This window comes from Morone saxatilis, unplaced genomic scaffold (genome assembly GCF_004916995.1).
Source record: "Morone saxatilis isolate NCDOM2014 unplaced genomic scaffold, NCSU_SB_2.0 Contig2, whole genome shotgun sequence".
NCBI classification, from domain to species: Eukaryota; Metazoa; Chordata; class Actinopteri; family Moronidae; genus Morone; species Morone saxatilis.
In genome coordinates, this window is record NW_023339762.1 from 25,062,942 (window position 1) to 25,081,236 (window position 18,295).

Here is an 18,295-nt window from a genome sequence, read left to right on the forward strand (position 1 = left end):
CCAACAACAGACTGAAAAACAACTAACAATCGGCAACAAGTGACAGAAAGTAAAAAGTTAATTTCTTCATATTAAAAACAATCACTTGTGATTCTGTGCTCATGAAGGCTTTACAATTTATGCTGACTCTACGTTTCAGACCACTCCTAGCAGCCTGACCTTTGACCCCGTGTGGAGGGACTAACTGCTCAGTCTTGAGGAGCCAGATGGTCGGACAGGTGGAGCGCGGCGCTAATCCTGCTGCTAATAACACGACTACAAATGCTCCGACAACACGGAGCAAACACTGAAACACACGCGGGAGGATTAACGGAGTTCAGACGGTCGGTAGTCACCAGTGAGTCCGACCAACAGACACAACCACAGACGCTGAAGGCGTAAACACAGTGTATGAGCTAACTGAGGGTGAACTGCAGGGATTTCATTCAATACAATAACCAATAATCACCTGCTTCTCATTGCAGATAGCGATAAGTTAATTTCAAGTCAGCTGAGGTGTCGTGAGCAAAGATGGAAGATTTCACTAGGACATAAAGCCGAGCGAATGTTTTTTTAATATTTAATTTAATTTTGGGAATAACACATAATAGAAATGTCTCCATTATCTGCCCCGATAACGACTTTAATCCCTAACGGACTGATGATGTGGACACGAGATGCAACCTTATATCTGATACGGTCACTGATTGTGTAATTAGTTTGTACTCATTCAGGCTGTAAACCTCATTTAAAGTGATTTAGGAGACAAATGTCATTGTTTTTATTTATATCTTCTTATTTCCCCGTCAGTGATCTTTTCATTGGATCCTGATTTGTGAAGCACGTTGAAATGGCTGAGCTTTATTTTACAATTCATCTTCTAACCTTTCAGACATTAACAGATGTTATCCAGTTGTTCCATGACTGCGAAACTAAACTGTAAGTTTCCAGGTTTTCCAGGACGTGTGGGGACTTACTGAGGATGGTGGAACTGAAGCTCGTTTCCATGAAGACAGAGTGAGAGAGAGTTTTATGCCTCAGGTGTGCTCACTCTTCCTTTACCTGAACACCAGAGAACGTCTCTCAGGTTCTCTGCAGAGCTGCCACAGCGTACAGCAGGGGCAGATCCAGGGGGTAACTGATCCTGGATATTTGTACTGGCAGTGAGAGAGGATTTACTGAAGCAACGGCAGCAAACAACATTAGAGAGATTAGTGTACAAATATTTTCAGTTCATTATGAAACTGTGGTGGGACAAATTAGACAGTTGTGACTCAAAAGTGTAATACTAAATCTCTCCATCCTCTTCAACTTTTGGATTGTTTGGTTGAAAGTGTGTGTGTGTGTGCATGTGATCGTCTAACTGCTCCGTCTCCTCTCTCCAGGATGCTCTCCAGAAACTCTCTGACATGTTGAGTTTGAGTTCGGCTGTAGCACGACAGGACGCCCTGAACCCTGCTAAACACAGAAACACCACAGCTGTCCTGGGATGCCTGGCAGAGAAACTGGCTGGTACAGTCCACATTTACACACGTGGTCATTTTAATCTTTCAGCAATCGGCAGTGTTGCTTCTGTTGACAGGCTTAGTTGTTTGCTGTTAATGGGACTATTTTTTACTAACTGGAGTAAGATATAGTCATGAATGCTGTTTTTGTGCAGTTTGGTGGTAAATTGGATTTTCAGGTTAGACTAGTTTTCATCAGTGACTCTGTTGGAATCAAGAAGCAGCAACTCTCAAAGTCAGGAACACTTTGTCCTCCTACTATTAACACAATTTATTTATAGTCCAAAAACAAGTTTATTTATTAGATTGTTTTGTTTTACCATTATTATTAAGTTGTTATTATTATTATTATTATTATTATTATTATTATTATTATTATAATAATGATATTGTCTAAGAAACTGAATCTTAAGACATAATGGAACTTTGCTTTTAATGATCCAAAATAATAACCGTTCATTATTAATGTCAGGCAGAAAGTCTACAACAGTTCTTTTCAGTTCTCTAATTCGTTTCCCTTCTCTCTCTGTCTCTGTGTCTCTCTCTCTGTCTCTTTTTGTCTTCTCTCCTGTCTCTCTCTCTGTCTGTCTGTCTGGTCTCTCTCTCTTGTCTCTCTCTGTGTCTCTCTCTGTGTCTCTCTCTCTCTCTCTCTCTGTCTCCTCTCTCTCTCTGCTCTCTCTCTCTCTCTCTCTTCTTCTCTCTTCTCTCTCTCTCTCTCTTCTCTGTCTGTCTGGTCTCTCTCTCTCTTTCTCGTCTCTCTGTCTGTCTGTCTGTGTCTCTCTCTCTTCTCTCTCTGCTCTTCTGTCTGTCTTGTCCTTCTCCTCTGTGTTCTCTCTCTCTCTTCTCTCTCTCTCTCTTCTCTCTCTTCTCTCTCTTGTCTCTCTCTGTCTCTCTCTCTCTGTCCTCTCTCTCTGTGTTCTCTCTCTCTCTTCTGTCTCTCTCTCCTGTGGTCTCTCTCCTCTCTCTCTCTCTCTCTGTCTCTCTCCTCTCTCTCTCTGTCTCTCTTTTTATTTTATTTTATTTTTAAGGTCCGGCCAGTATTGGATTGTTAAGCCCTGGAACCCTTGAGTACCTTCTAGAGAGTCTGGTGAGAGCGCACGCACGCACACACACACACACCACACACACACACACACACCACACCACACACACACACACCACACACACACACTGTTGGCTGTACAATAATGTGAAGTCATAGTGAAACTGCAACATGGCTGTCAGTTGGTTTCTTCTAACCTCTTTCCATGGAAGCATGCTTACTGTGAATTGTTATTGTGTGTTTGCATGAATGTTTTTTCTTTTTTTAAGGCAGTAACCTGAAAAAGAGCTCAAACTGATGACCATTTCATTTGTCTTTTTTCTGTAAATCTCCCTCCAGAGCTCTGAGGCCCACCCTACTGTCATGCTGTTTGCTCTCATCGCTTTGGAGAAGTTCTCCCAGACCAGTAGGTTCACTCTGTGTTTTAAGGCCAGACTCGTGATGAAAACCCTCTAACATCCTTACAAAAGAATACTAAAATGAGAGTGAACATTATCTTATCTTAGAGGGATGGGCAATGACAACAGACATGTTCAGTGTCTGAACTTCTGCTTTCTACTACTTTCCTGGTGGTGGTTTGTTTGCTTTTCAAATATTATGCTGTGAGGTAGAGACAGACATGTATTGTTCTTAAAAGGACCATCTATTATACACTAATGAAAACATACCTATGAATATTATCTGCCGATAGATCCTCCTTAAATGTTACACACTGGACAGTTTCTACTATTCATTTCCAAACCAATATGTGAATATCTGTTAATTCTCAAAAAAACTCAGTACTCTTGGATTTACCACCATCCATCATCATAGATTTCACTTCTGCAACTTTCATCTACAGCTTTTTTAAATAATATTTGGGGAATTTTGAAGTGGCCTTTACACTTACTCCCCACATTGCCTCTCCTACATAAGCCTTTGAACATTTCACAGAAGTCCCTTTCACTGGATTTTGTTGGGCTTTTTTAAAACACATGCCTGTTGCATCTTCTTGCCCTCAGGTGAGAATAAACTGACGGTGTCTGAGTCGTGTATCAGCAATCGACTCGCTGTTCTGGAGTCGTGGGCAGAGCAGCCCGACTACCTGAAGAGGCAGGTTGGATTCTGCTCGCAGTGGAGCCTTGACAACCTGTGTGAGTAGCCCTGTGCTTTCAGTGTTTCACTGTTGAATGCTTGCGTAGGATCACATGCTGCCGCGGTCTCTTTAAGTAGGTGTGTGTGTGATCTTGCTTCCTCTTTTTCTTTTTTCCCTCTGTCCAGTCCTAAAGGAGGGTCGTCAGTTCACCTACGAGAAGGTCAACCTCACCAATATCAACGCCATGCTCAACAGCAACGACGTCAGCGAGTACCTCAAGATCTCCCCCACTGGACTGGAGGTTAGTTTGTGTGTATAGTCTGTGAGAATAGCCCCCGAATTGCTATATGATCAGGTTTTCACAAGTGTGTGTGTATATATAAAATCTGAGTTATTATGCTCCCCTCCTCAGGCACGATGTGATGCCTCATCCTTTGAGAGCGTGCGTTGTACATTCTGCGTGGATTCAGGCGTTTGGTACTACGAGGTGACGGTCATTACGTCAGGAGTGATGCAAATCGGATGGGCCACCAAGGACAGCAAGTTCCTCAACCATGTACTGATCCTCTCCTCCGTGTCTTTACTGTTAAGCTTTTCCACGTTCTGTTTTTCTGCAGGCACACAAATTATATTGATTTTTTTTTATGTGTTTGTGCGTTACAGGAGGGTTATGGGATAGGAGACGATGAATACTCATGTGCGTATGATGGCTGCAGGCAGCTCATCTGGTACAACGCTCGCAGTAAACCTCACGCTCACCCCTGCTGGAAGGAGGGTATGCACTACACCCACAGACACACACAGTGATGACTTCTATTTTTCTATTTTTCTATTTCTTAATTCTGCTTTGTGTGTGACACAAAAATCAAATCAAAAAACTCTTAAACATCCACAAAAGAAATGTCATTGTCAGATTGAACAGTAGAAAAGAGGGAACACCTCACTCTAAATGTCAGACTCATTTGTTTTAAGTGTCTCTGGCGTGTTTTGTAATTTTAGCACCCACACGCTGCTGCCACCGCCAGCATTCAGGCTCTGCCTTACCACCCACACGGACAGATAATAGTAATAATAGCATGCCAAGACTTAATCTGCTGCGTGTGTGTTCATGTCTGTCCCGTTTAGGAGATGCCATCGGCTTCCTGTTGGACCTCAGCAAGAAACAGATGATCTTCTATCTGAACGGACATCAGCTGCCGCCAGAGAAACAAGTCTTCTCCTCTGCCACGTAAGTCCACACCCACCGCTAGTTTCAGTGCTTGGTCAGCTCTCTTTCTGTCCCTGTTCTTTCTTCTGTCCCTTTTTTCTCTAATGAAACTCTGTTCTTTCTTTCAGGTCTGGTTTCTTTGCAGCAGCCAGCTTTATGTCATACCAGCAGTGTGAGTTTAACTTTGGGGCCAAGCCTTTCCGTCACCCACCTTCTGTCAAGTTCAGCACCTTCAACGACTTCGCTTCACTGATGCCCAGTGAAAAGATCATCCTACCCAGGTGAGGCAGTGGCGCTGCTTGGCATTCTTTTGGGAATTTGGGAAAGCAGGATGTAAACTGGTCTTACCCAACTGTCCTATGACTAGTGAGTCATTTGTTTGCACACAGCTTCAGAATGTAGGTTTTGCAAAATCCAAACATGACTCATCTTTTGGGATTGCTCCAGTGTACAAAGACTAATTTCATCACTCATTAATTTAGCTCTTCAGACTCTCTGTAAATGTAATGACCAGTTAAATTACTTTATTGAGGCCAGTTAGATGTAGGGATGTACTATATAACAGACCTGTCTTATGGCAGACACTTAGTAACGGCTCTGTTTAATTAAGGTTTTCCAGTAAACTGTGACAGTGAAATTGCCTATTAATCGCCTATGTAACTTATATGTTTGAAGGGTCTACAGTCTGGTAATAAATAACATCTTTACAGCACACAATGTTCAGATTTTGTCAGTCTGTCAAAAAGTTGTTGACTCAACTCTATAGCAATCCTGTGCAACCACACAACCTTGAACGTTGCCACAGTTGGATCAACAACCCTCTGACACAATGTCAACAGAAATTCTAATCTTAAAAAAAAAAGGAATTATTTCATGGTTGTTTGTATTGGATCGAACAGGCAGGGGCAGATCCAGAGGGACTGCCACCCCCTGAAAAATGCCTTGGCACCCCAGCTGCCACCCCATTTTAGTGTCACATTTAACACATTCATTTAGATTCATTTTAAACTAAAAACAGACATAAACGCATATAATGTAATGATCTGTTATGGCCACATTTTAGAATAAGGCTTAAGTTCAGTGAAAAAAGACTTTCTGAAGTATTCGGAACAATGTCTGAGGATTTGGAAATAAAACAATTTATTGGCTTCTGATGCCACCTTTAGATATTATATTCAATACTTTACTAATGTGGCTCAACAATGTCATGTTTTTGAATATATTGGGACTGATAAATTATCGGTCAAATATATGTGTGTGTGTGTGTGTGTGTATATGTATGTGTGTGTGTGTGTGTGTGTGTATGTATATGTATGTGTGTGTGTGTGTTGTGTGTGTATATGTATGTATGTTGGTATATGTTAATGTATTGTATGTATGTAGTAATGTATGTATGTATGTATGTTGTAATGATATATATTATATATAATATATTAATAATACTATATATTAATTATATATATATACTATTATATAATGTATAATATATAATATATGTATTATATTATATGTGTTATATTAATGTGTTATATATTTATATGTGTATATATATTATGGGTATATATATGTTTGTGTATATATTATGATATATTAATATATATATATATATTATATCATATATATATATATGTATATATAATATATATTATTATTATATTATATAGTATATATATATATGTATATATGTATATTGTATATTAGTATTAGTGTATGTATATGTATATTAATGTATATTATTAGTATATATTAAATATATATATATATTAGTATATAATATATAAATATTATGTATATGTATAAATTTGGGGATATATATACACATACACATGTGTTTAGGTTGTGTTAACAATCGTGGTATTAGTCAGATTTGATCAACTCAGAGCTATGAAATATATAATCATACATCTTTGCATTACATCTTACCCTTTCTTACCCTCAGGTTTGCATGAACTAAAGGTTATGAACTTCTCAGTTAGATTAGCGGTAGCGACCATGAGAAGCAGTACAGAACACTAACCCTAATTTATCTGCTTTTGTGTGTGTTTCCCAGACACCGGCGTCTGGCCTTACTAAAGCAGGTTAGCATCCGCGACAACTGCTGCACGCTGTGTTGTGACGTCATGGCTGACACGGAGCTGCGGCCCTGTGGACATGGGTATGTGTGCACCCGGTGTGAACAGACGATGCTAGAAGATGCCTATAAAACTATTCAGACTGTTTCAATCAAATGATTGTAGGATTGGAGAACAGCTCGGCTCTTTCTGTGAACCGATAATAAGATCTTCCTTTGTTTCCCCTGTCTTCTTTCAGTGGTATGTGTATGGAGTGTGCCTTACAGTTAGAGACGTGCCCCCTGTGCCGCCAGGACATCCAGACCCGCGTCAGACTCATTGCACATGTCTCCTGACACACTTCCTGCCCCTCTTCCAATAAGGAGAGACACACAAGCCCTAAGGCCTCCTCCTCTAATCCCCTCTCACCCAACAGGGCTGCGAGGACGGCGCCACACTGTTGCGATGATACCAGAACTGTGACTTCTGGTAAGAGGAGGCGACGATGGAGAGGTGGAAAGAGAGGAGATGAGAGGAGGTGAATTTAAAACCACAGCTGGATCCCTGGGATCTTTCCCTCATTTACCTACATCTCCTCTTTTGTATCCTTCTGACAACTCACTGCAGAAGCTGGGCCAAGAATCGTCAACTTTCTACCCACAGTGTGTTTTTCAGACAGCAGAAGTGAGGAGCAGAAACAATTTAACCAGATTACAAACAGAACCAACCTCTCATCTGTAAGCCCCGGCATAGTTACCAGACATCCTTTCTGTGATACGAGGATCCCACTGCGCTTTCAGCCCAGAGGCTACTACTATTTAATCCAATCACCATCATCATGCACATGTCTGCAGATCTGTAAGGGCTGGGTAGCAGAAATGGACACAGCCTGTAGTACAGTATTAACCCCAAGGTACAGATAAATCTGAGATGTATCTCACTTTCATGTTTTTGGGTATAGAAATGCAAATTATGGTGATCTTGAGGTAGCATTTTCATTCTTTTTTTTTTCTCAAGCTTGTACCATTACCTATCGTTTGGTCCAACTTGGTGTCAGACAGCTTAAAAGTTGCAGAATTATTCCTAGAGTTCAGTTTTCTCATTTGGTTTACAAAAGCAGATGTTAAAAATCAAATCATGGGTTACACAGACAACCGGTAAAACCCCCCCAAAATACTTGAATCTGTATTAGAACCAATTGATTTACAGCACGGCTGCTTTTTGTGATTTATTGTCATTGCTCAGAAGTTGATATTTCCTCAGTCTCAGTCATGTATGTAACAACCACAACAAATAAATACACAGGGATTAGAATTTACAGAGAGTTTCGTCTGTAAATGAAATCATGTTTTTTTTTATTTCTCAAATTATAAGTGCATATGTTTTAAGAGCCAGTGAAGGGGGGGTTGTGTACAATTTAATTTCCACCACCACCTTCTGAGTTTATCCTGAGATTTGCCCGATTGCTGCTAACAGTTTGGCATCAGACTTGTAATGCAGCTGCGCCACGAGTCAGGCTTATTTGAGGGGCAGCAAAAAGTAAATATGTCTTAATTTTTTTTTTTTTTGGGTTTGTTTTTGGACAAACGTGCTTGTCTGTATCAAGACGATTATTTTCAATCCACAAGATGTGATTTAAATTTTGTATCATAAATGATCGCAAACACAAATGTGGAAACTTGGTTGCGAGGTACAACAGGTTTATGTTGATTGACATTGTTGTATTAGCTGATCAGTAAATCGTTTAAAAGAAATGTGAAATGTTTAAGTGAATCGTTTTTTCCTCTATCAGTTTACTAAATATCCCAGAGTCATTCTTTAGATGTTGTCATTTGGCATCTTGACATACATTAGCAAAAGAAGCTAACCACAGCACAATGACATGACCTTAAACAGTGTGGGCTTCAGTACCCAAACAAATGTGTATTTATGTTTCACTTCCAACAAATCTCAGCACTCTTACCGGGTTTCCTGCATACAGAATTTGTTAGACTGAGTCAAATTTGGTTTCCCTCTTTTGTGCTTTATATAATAGAGCACATACCTCTGCTCTCCTTTTGCCATTTCCACATCTTTCTCCCTTCTGTCTTTATAAGAAGAAGAATGTTTCTGTCTGTCTTTCTGTCCATCCTTTACTTGAAGCATCTCTGGGTTGACTGACTGACTGATAATTGTATTTTGGGAACAGCTGACCGAAATGAAAACATATGAGAAATTGTGATTCAAGAGAAAATTCTATTTGTACCATTTTAAAAGAAGAAAGAAAAATCAATGACATTTCAAATTATCACACTGAATTATTTTGAATTCTTTTTGGTCAAATTGTTTAGGAAAGAGTTACTACTCCACCAAATTGCATGAACCGGATCTGTAAAATCATTCAGACTATACTGGAATGATTTCTAAAACATGCATCTCTCAGTATGACAAAAGATTGGTCTGGTCACTGTTTGCTATCATGCATTTCCTGATGCACCTTATACATGCAGGTGAGAGAAATTATATGGTTCTCTCTACGGTTGGAGATTGATTTCAGGATTGTAAAGAATAAATTGTGAGTTGTATTTAAAAACATCTATAAAGGAATTTTGCCTCAGAGTTCCCAAAGATGTGATTGATTGAAGAATTGTTGTTTCCTGGATTGTGATATTTGTAATAAATGTATGTGTGACATGTGGTTTTTTTTTTTCTTGTATGACTGAGTGGTTTTTATTTACATTACAAATCTGAGCGTTTAATAGAGCTTTCCAGTTCTTTAGAAACGCCCTTAAACTGTGAGTGAACAAAATCTAAATCTATGTAGACATTAATTCACAAGGTAATGTTTGATACTAATGCTTAAACTCTGGCTGCCCAGAGAGGACAGGAGACAGTAGACTGTAGAGACAGAATTACACGTCCTCAAACAATGTCAAAAAATCATAATATTAGGGAGGAATTCTTTCCAAAATGTGAAATATGAATCCCTGAATTCCAGTTTAACGTAAAGTGAGAAATGACCATTATTGGGTGGGAAAGAAATAATGTGTTGGCTGCTAAATATTTCACTTTCTGTCACAAAGAACAGACAATCAGTGGGACATAGATACACACACATATATAAAACATATATACATATAGGCAGACAGTTATAAAGTTAGAATATACATTATATTCTACCTACTGACACTCTTCATTTGTTTGAATTGTTATTTATTCTTATTTTATTATAGCTATTTCCATTCCCGTTGTTTTATATCAACCGTATTCTCTAACGTTGTCATTATAATAACCGTGCTTTTGGAAACTATTTAATAGTACTAATTAAAGGAGATTGAATTTAAGTGAACCGGTGTCAGGTAGGAACCAACGTGCGCACAGTTTTTGTTGCACACGGAAGTTCGCCGTTTCCTTGGCAACAACGTCAGGTTCGCTGTTTACAATCCGCGTTGAAGATCAAACAATTAGAAAACAACAATGGACATCCAGGAGCGAAGTGAGTTCACGTTAAATGGTGTTAACGACGAATGCAGCTCCGTCAAAGCGCGAACAGACACGTGGAGGAATAAAGCAGTCATCGTTAGCCTTTAGCTTAGCTGCATGACGTTTGTGCTCAGTAACCATTGACAGTATTTATTTAATTTAATATTTAATGTATGATATATATAACAGTTATATGTAAAGTAACAGCTGATTTGAGATGCTCCTTTGTGCTCCAGGTATCCCGAGCTGTGGAGAGAACATCGTAGAAATGGTCGACATGGACGAAGAAAACTTTGCTTTCTCCAGGTGTTGTTGTTGTTGTTGTTGTTGTTGTTGTTCCAGAGCTGCTTTTAAAAACCTCTCTTGAGGGAAACACAAACCTTAAATCATCCCTGACCTGGTGATATATTTAATTAAAAACTGTGCAGTGAATAAAAAACAGGAGGTTTGTGTGTGTGGAGGAGTTTTGAGCAGATTATTTCCAGTTTAGGGGATTTTTTTATACGATTATTTGTATTTTTTATATATTTTTTAACAATCCTACAAACTTAAGAGGCTTATTTTTTGACAAATCCACACCTGGCCGTTGTTCTAGTAGCTCTTTGGTTGTTTTATCTCTGCACCTTTCTCCTTTCTCGAGCAGGAGGAGGATGTTTATTAGAAAGGGAAGAAATATAACTTGTGTTCAGGTCATTTTATATGTTAAATAATAATCTAAACTTTAAAAAATAACAATTCACTTTACTTTTCCAGGTTAAAACTTGAGAAATGAGCATTTGAACAACAGTTAAGTTCTCATATTTTAGCTGCAAGTCCAAGTTCAGTCTTTATTGCCTTTATTTGATTTCACCGTAGAGGGCAGAAACAAAAAAAACAAACACACAATGAGACATTAATCACCCGAGTATACGCCTAAAGAAAGCAGAACGAACACAAAGCTGCGATATTGTGATAAACTGCACATTTTCTACCACGTGTACTGATAAATTACAGCGTTTGAGTTGACGGCGCGCCCACTTTGGCTCTGCTGAATGTAAAGATAATAACACTTCTTATGAGTTAAGGTCAACCTTTAAATGACCTTTTGTCCTGTTTTTCTCCCTCCAGTTCCTCAGCTGCAGACACCGCTTTTGATGCTGCCGTCGGCTGCATAGAGGGCATCATCATGGGTACAAGGTTCTTCAGTACTTCGTAGTAGTTTGTCAGTCTTTTCTAAAAACATACTGTGTGTGAGAAGACATCGTCACCAGTCTTTGTGCTTAGAGAACAAATGAGCAGAGCCACCAAATGTGGGGATAAAGCAGCTTTCTCCCCGATAATGAAGTCCTCTGTGGCTTCTGACACATATTAAATAATAAATAAATTGGGATTTAGATTTTTAAAGTGCTTCAGATACGCAGACTTGTAGGGAAATTAAATCAGGGAGACAAACATTGTGGCCTGTATGCTAAACCAACTAGAGACATATAACCTTCAGTGTTTAATCAGTTAATGATGAGGATCTATGATCTTCTACTTGTCCAATACTTTCACTCTTTCAGAGGACGAGTTCCAGCAGCTGCAGCAGAGCTTCATGGAGAAACACTACCTGGAGTTTGAGGACTCTGAGGAGAACAAGCTCAGCTACACATCAATCTTTAACGAATATGTGAGTTTCTGGAAAGGAAACATGACGTACAGTTATCTTATTTAAATGACCCTGGCTAAGAATGTGACCCTTGTCTATGATTTGAACCTAGAGCTCTGTCAGGTATCGTGACTGTTTACTGACAGCTGTGTGTAACAACAGGTCGCCCTGCTGGAGAAATACCTGGAGCAGCAGCTGATGGAGAGGATCCCCGGCTTCAGTATGAACACTTTCACAGAGCTGCTCATGTGAGATGTGACCCCACAACCCTCGCTTTAAATCAACTGGTGACATAAATGGTGTAACTGAGAGAAACCATACAGTCGTTTGCTTGAAGCACCTGTTGCTCCTGACATATAATATTCTACTACACCACTAGGTGGCACAACAGTACTTTGAAAATACGATGAGATTCACCCGAGATGTTGCTCTTCCATCTGCAGGCAGCACAAAGAGGAGGTGCCAGATGACATCTTTGAAATGCTGCTGTCGTTCACTGACTTCATGGCCTTCAAGGAAATGTTTCTGCTATACAGAACTGTGAGTGGTCTGCGAGCGGGAGCCCCTTAAACAGGATTCCCATGCATCCTAGTTTTCCAGTCATGGAAATGCATTGTGTTTTTCTGAAAGCTGAATTCTCAGAGTGGAAATGTTATAGATGGTCATATGTGCATGCATACAGCCTATAAAAGGATCAAATTTCACTTTCTACAAGATTATTTTCCTGTAAATTAAGAGACAATTCAACTTAATTTAAACTGTTAAAAACTTATGGGCTGTGGTTACATTAATGTTACAGTTAAAGGAAAACTGTAGTAAACTGTAATTTGCCGTAGACTGCAGCTGGTGCACAGACACGAGTGTAGGCCATATCTGAAGAAGTTCTGATTCTAGTATCGGTATTGGAACAACTCTAAATTTCTATTCCTGTATTATAGTAGGCACATTGACAGTTGGTACCATATTCTGTAACTGTAAACTCTTTATTACTGTTTATTTATGCTTTACTTTAATACCAGCTGTTTGAATCTGTTTCTAGGAGAAGGAGGGCCGAGGTGTGGACCTGAGTCAAGGAATTAGGGTCACGTCTCTGATCCCTGCGGGCTCCAAACACACCGGCTCCACTGGATCGCAGTGACACTCACACACTTGAATTGCCTCCTCCTCCTTCATATGTTGATGTAAAATGTTCTCCACGGGCCTTCAGAAAGTAGTTGTCAGTGTTTTTTTGTGAGTACTCTGATGATGAGCTGCTGGTTACACTCCCTGTAAATCTACAGTCTGTGCACAAATGGCCCCAAACGGCAAATTCATATATATCATATATTTTAATGTGGTGGGTGGGATGCTGTGTGTGTGTGTTTGTGTTTGAGGGCCTCTGTAGTTCAAGAGGGAAGGCGGTGAACCACTGTGCTGGACTTGAAGTATTCCGCTTTTGTTTAACTGGAATTTGTAGGTGCGAGGCCTAATCCTGATTTCACAGTCATCCTCTTATTCACACATTCGATTAAGATTCAGCATTTATTAGTTCAGCCTGGTTGGGGAGTGGAAACTCATCCTCTTTGTCCTTATGTGAAAGGCATTCATAACCCCCCCACCACCCAGTAAACAGGGACAACCATTTGATATGTTGGAATCTGCTCTCTTTGCCTGCTATGTAATTTAATGAGAAAATAATATAGCAGTACTAATATATGTTTTAAGAATTTTTAAATTATTTGGTCAGTTTGAAAAGAACTGACTGAGTTTTGTGCCTGTGAAAGTGGTTTTTAATGTGTATATACTGATTGTATGTGTGTGTGTGTATGTAATTAGGAATAAGACCTACACGGTGTAGTTTTCAGTACAATGTCAAAGTGTTTTCTACTTGTCTTACCATGACAGCTGTAAATGTAAAAGTGTATTTATGTCACTGGTGAAATACTGTTGATTTGTTAGTTAAAAAGTATTTTCAAATAAACAGGTAAAAAAAAGCCTTACTTTGAAAACACCAAGTGCTTTATTTGAACCCCAGCACGCACCACAGGATTTTACTAGCATTTAAATTCTTGGTACAAAAAGATGCAACATATTTCATAAAGGCACGTATAACAAGAGTGGAGCACGGTATCACAGTCCCTCCAGGATTTGGGGGGCTTTTTGGGGGGGACTGTTCTGGCCTTAGATGTATAGTTTTTCCTGCAACTTTTCCCAAAAAATTGCAATGCATGTTGCGATGTTTTCAACCTTTTTTTTATTTTGCAATAAAATTGCGGAAGAAAGTAAACATTGCAAAACCTCACTAGCAGTTTGATGACATATGGCTCAACAGCGGTGCAGGGTTGCACAGAACACATTTGCTAACTTTACGTAAACTGTTGCCATCACAACTTGCATTGCTATTTTTTTTTTTTTTCAAAGCTAGTGTGAAATGAGGCATTTTAGGCTGCAACAAAAAGCCACAAACTCTTGGAGGGACTGGTATCGTATAAATCAAAGAAATATGTTCCAGACTTTCCCACAGCTCTGTGAGTCTCCAGTGGAACCATATTTGAATCATTAAAGGAGTCATTAATGTCCTGCAGAATGTCTGATTTAAACAGTCAATTGTTCAGTTCATTATCAGTGCTTTGGCTTGGTCCATGGGGGATTAATGGGTTTCTACGGGAGCCTGGATGTTCAGGAGAGAAAATCAAAGTGGATTTCTGCAGGACACAGATTCAATGCATACAGTAATTCTTCACACCTTCCTGTTCACAGAAAGCTAACGCAGGAGTTACTGATACAGGCCTGATACAGTACTCATCAGCCTAACCTAACAACAACCACGATCTGTAAACAAAAACAATACCCAAACAAACGTTCGATAATGATGTTTCTGTGTGTTTCTCCTCGTTGGACGACACAGCATTTGTTGCTACTCCACACTGGAAGAAATGTTAAAAATCAAAGTCTTTGGTCGGCCTGTTAAAGTTTGGAGTAAGTTCTTGTGTTTGATCCTCCTCCCTCTCAAACCGCACATTCACACTGAGGACACAACTTTACAGCAGTTCAGACTAATGTTGATATTTTGAGGCAGTTTTTTCTAAACAAATGTATCCCACTGTATAGTAGATGTGCTAATACTCTGCAGATTTGTAAGAATGGCAGTGTGTGTTATTCAGAATATGAACAAAAACTGCATTTACTCTGCAGTGCAATTACATTTTTTTGTCGTATTGCAACCTTATTTAAAGCTGCGGTAGGTCATTTTTATAAAAATAACTTTTTGTCATATTTTCTGAAACATTCACTGTATCCTGACAGCAGTTCATAAGACAGAAAAATCATCTTCCTCTGGCTCCTCCTAGTGCTTCTAATAGGATATGCAAGAATCCACCAGGCCCGAACGAAAACAACCAATCAGTGCTCAGAAAGATGGAAAGACGCTTTTCTTTTGGTGATTCGAAGATAGTCGATTGTTGAGTGATTCCCAGCATTGATATTTGACAACGTACAATGAAGAATCTTTCTTGGCTCTGATTGGTTGTTTTTGTTTGGGCCAGGTGGCTTCTTGCAAATGCTGTTAGGAGCACCAGGAGGAGCCAGAGGTTCACAGATTATCTGTCTCATTTACTACTGTCAGGATACAGCTAAAGTTTCAGTAAATATCAGTAAATATATATATATATATATATATATATATATATAAAAGTTACCTACTGCAGCTTTAAATAGGTGGTAGCCTGGTGGGGCACAGAGCCACTGCAGTTGGGCCGAGGATGACCAGGAGAAAAATATGGAGTGAAAGTAAGATAAAGGAATGTACTCTATCATTGTTATTGATTTTAGGGTGGGGGCACACCAGAAAAAGTTTAAGAATTAGTGCTTTGCTTATCTGCTGGGGGTTAATTGTGGAGATGGATGCTACTCTCATGTCTGTACGTTGCCTATGAGGCTACAGCCAGCAGCCAGTTAGCTTAGCTTAGCCCACAGACTGGAAACAGAAAAGAGAAGGAGGGAAGGGGAAGTATAAAAACAAGTTGCAGTTTGCAGTGGTTATGTGCCAGATTATTTATTGGCTGAGAAGACTCCAGGAAATCACTGCTTCCTGGCCAAGAAATAACGTTAATCTGGCACATAAAACCTTGTAAAAACAGGAAATTGTCATTTTTGTGTTAATTAATGAGTCTTAGAGGTATTGGTGAGTGGATTTTGTTACTGTCCCTCCCCACTGAGGCATGCTAGCTGTTTCCCCTTGTGTTCAGTCTTCATGCTAAGCTAAGCTAACCAGCTGCTGCCAGTAGCTCCATATGTATCCTAAAGGCGAGAGAGTGGTATCACAATATCTTAAGTGCATACTGAGGCATCATATGTGTATATTAAATACAACCATGCTATTACCAAGCATTTAAGGCATTGTTGGCTTTGTATTTGCATTTATAATGGTATTATTAAATGTATTACTTATAGGGAGCCACATTTTATGTGGACAATTAAATGCTGATATACAATTTATTTTCATAGTCTATTGAGTTTCACTGAAAACTATGTATAAATAATGTATGTGTGAACGTATTGTTAATACTGGGATTAAGCTAAGGTCAGGATTTGGGTTACCACGGTCAGCAGTCACGTGACACTGAGGACAGTTGAGCATCGACACCGGACTATATCCCGGTATATTGGGGGAAAGAGAACATGAGTGTTTTCCCAGGATTGGCACCACAGGTTTGAGTCCTAGGTCGGCACTGTGCCCGTGGCAGCGTTTCCTCCATCTCCCTTCCAGTCCAGATAGGAGAAGAAAGCACTGGCTCCGTACGCCATGGTCACCACAGCACCAAAGAACTGAACAGACAGAGAGGGAGAGAGACATTGACAGGAAGTGAAGAAGGGGAAGAGAGAGAATTACACCTTTTTAATGACTTCAGGAAGCCAAGCAAAGGTCTCAGATTTTCAGAAGCTGATATGAATCAGAGATAAATTCACATCTTTATGGATTCCAAGTATTTAGGATTTAATCTCTTTAACAATGCCCTAATTAGCCCTAACCCCTGGTAATAATTTACAGGCAGTAAAATGATAAGAGTTTGTGGTTGGACCGAGGCCAGGGTTGTGTGTGTGTGTGAAATCATGTGCTAAATGCTACCGTAGCTGTAAACCAGCATGGACTTCAGCCTGTGGAAGAGACTATCAAACAGCATACTTAGGCTACGTTTCCTGACACAGGTGAGTAGAGTGACAACAGAATTTATATCCCTCGTCCCACCTCCCACATATTGAGACAAGAGGCGATAGACTAACAGATATTCTTTTATCCAGTGGCTGTGAAATAAGCAGGGAAGGATGTCATCACAAGTGTAGCTTAAACTGTCACTCTCTTTGTTTCACTAGGCCCAACGGACAAAATTGTGAAACACCACAAAGTCACGACCTCTGCTGATTTAGGCGAAATATGATCAAAAGTACCACAAAGAAAAGGAAATGCAGCTACAACAGAGACTGGGAAACTACTTAAAACTGGGTGACAGTCAGAGGTGGGAAGTAATAAAGTACAAACACTAGCATAAGCATAATTGCACGCCTTCACATCATGACCAGTGCATATCACGCATGACAGATGAAAAACGATGTAACAACAGACTAGAGGGGGAGACTCAACCCTATCTGAAGTATCTGTTAGCTTTGCACAGAAACATCTGGTTGAACCTGTATTCTTTCACTTTTACTTGAGTAAAGAAGTTAAATCAGTACTTCTACTTTTACCGGAGTCTTATTTTTTTTAAGTATTTGTACCTCTTGGCGACTATTGCACAACACCACATGTGGAACTTCATTTTATGCTGTATTTACTTAGTGTGGGAGTTCCTTTCAATTATAATGTATTTGTTAAGCCCTTCACACGCTTAAGGCCTAACCTGGAACCTGAACAGTCCTATTGTGTGAGACTGAACAAACCAGAGAGCAACGCTTAGAGATGTTATGAGCTGAGTGAGATAGACATTATATAAAACAGTTAGACTAGCTCTCATTATTGGTAATGTGTCTCACACTGTCCCACACAAACATACTCTTTGTCCCACATTTGGTTTGTTGTGATCTGGTCACCCTAATGGTAAGCACACACACACATTACCTTTCTATTTCCTGCCCTATATCTAACTCTCTCTCTCTCTTTCTCTCTGTTTCCTATTTGAACATTGACTCCTGTAAACGGTAAACAGTACAAAGGTAACCGGACTGAACAATCACACGGCCTGCTTCCCATGTGAGCCACAAAAAGGCCTCGCCCTGCGTCTTAGTCGGCCTCTGTCACATCTTCAAGTTTGAAGTGTGTGTGTACCTCCACCAGCCCCATAAGTAAACACGCTAATAGGAAACACTCCCAA

General features: G+C 39.7%; 3 protein-coding genes across 3 annotated transcripts in view; 2 read left to right on the plus strand and 1 right to left on the minus strand.

Moving 5' to 3' along the window:
• Nucleotides 1–9,554, plus strand: part of rspry1 (ring finger and SPRY domain containing 1) — a gene marked incomplete at its 5' end in the record, with an annotated part of 14,841 nt that extends 5,287 nt beyond the window's left edge. The window contains 11 exon segments of the mRNA XM_035664628.1: nt 1,365–1,491; nt 2,513–2,571; nt 2,866–2,932; nt 3,528–3,659; nt 3,787–3,902; nt 4,014–4,157; nt 4,265–4,376; nt 4,727–4,829; nt 4,937–5,089; nt 6,859–6,963; nt 7,119–9,554. Coding sequence (XP_035520521.1) covers nt 1,365–1,491; nt 2,513–2,571; nt 2,866–2,932; nt 3,528–3,659; nt 3,787–3,902; nt 4,014–4,157; nt 4,265–4,376; nt 4,727–4,829; nt 4,937–5,089; nt 6,859–6,963; nt 7,119–7,215 — 1,215 coding nt within the window.
• A 660-nt stretch (nt 9,555–10,214) lies between these two features.
• Nucleotides 10,215–13,927, plus strand: arl2bp (ADP-ribosylation factor-like 2 binding protein). Its single transcript, XM_035665710.1, has 7 exons — nt 10,215–10,334; nt 10,558–10,627; nt 11,429–11,490; nt 11,863–11,969; nt 12,111–12,196; nt 12,392–12,488; nt 12,988–13,927. Exons 1-7 carry the CDS (start codon nt 10,316–10,318, stop codon nt 13,084–13,086), a joined length of 540 nt encoding a protein of 179 aa, XP_035521603.1. The 5' UTR covers nt 10,215–10,315; the 3' UTR covers nt 13,087–13,927.
• A 1,699-nt stretch (nt 13,928–15,626) lies between these two features.
• Nucleotides 15,627–18,295, minus strand: part of pllp (plasmolipin) — a 9,719-nt gene continuing 7,050 nt past the window's right edge. Inside the window, exon 4 of the mRNA XM_035665308.1 lies at nt 15,627–16,754. Coding sequence (XP_035521201.1) covers nt 16,647–16,754 — 108 coding nt within the window. The 3' untranslated portion in view covers nt 15,627–16,646. The remainder of the gene's footprint in view (nt 16,755–18,295) is intronic.

What these genes read in the sequence shown, in the direction of transcription:
- arl2bp (XM_035665710.1), top strand. An exon ending in CATAGAGGGCATCATCATGG is followed by an intron (nt 11,491 to 11,862) that starts GTACAAGGTTCT and finishes TCACTCTTTCAG; the next exon opens with AGGACGAGTTCCAGCAGCTG. An exon ending in CATCAATCTTTAACGAATAT is followed by an intron (nt 11,970 to 12,110) that starts GTGAGTTTCTGG and finishes GTGTAACAACAG; the next exon opens with GTCGCCCTGCTGGAGAAATA.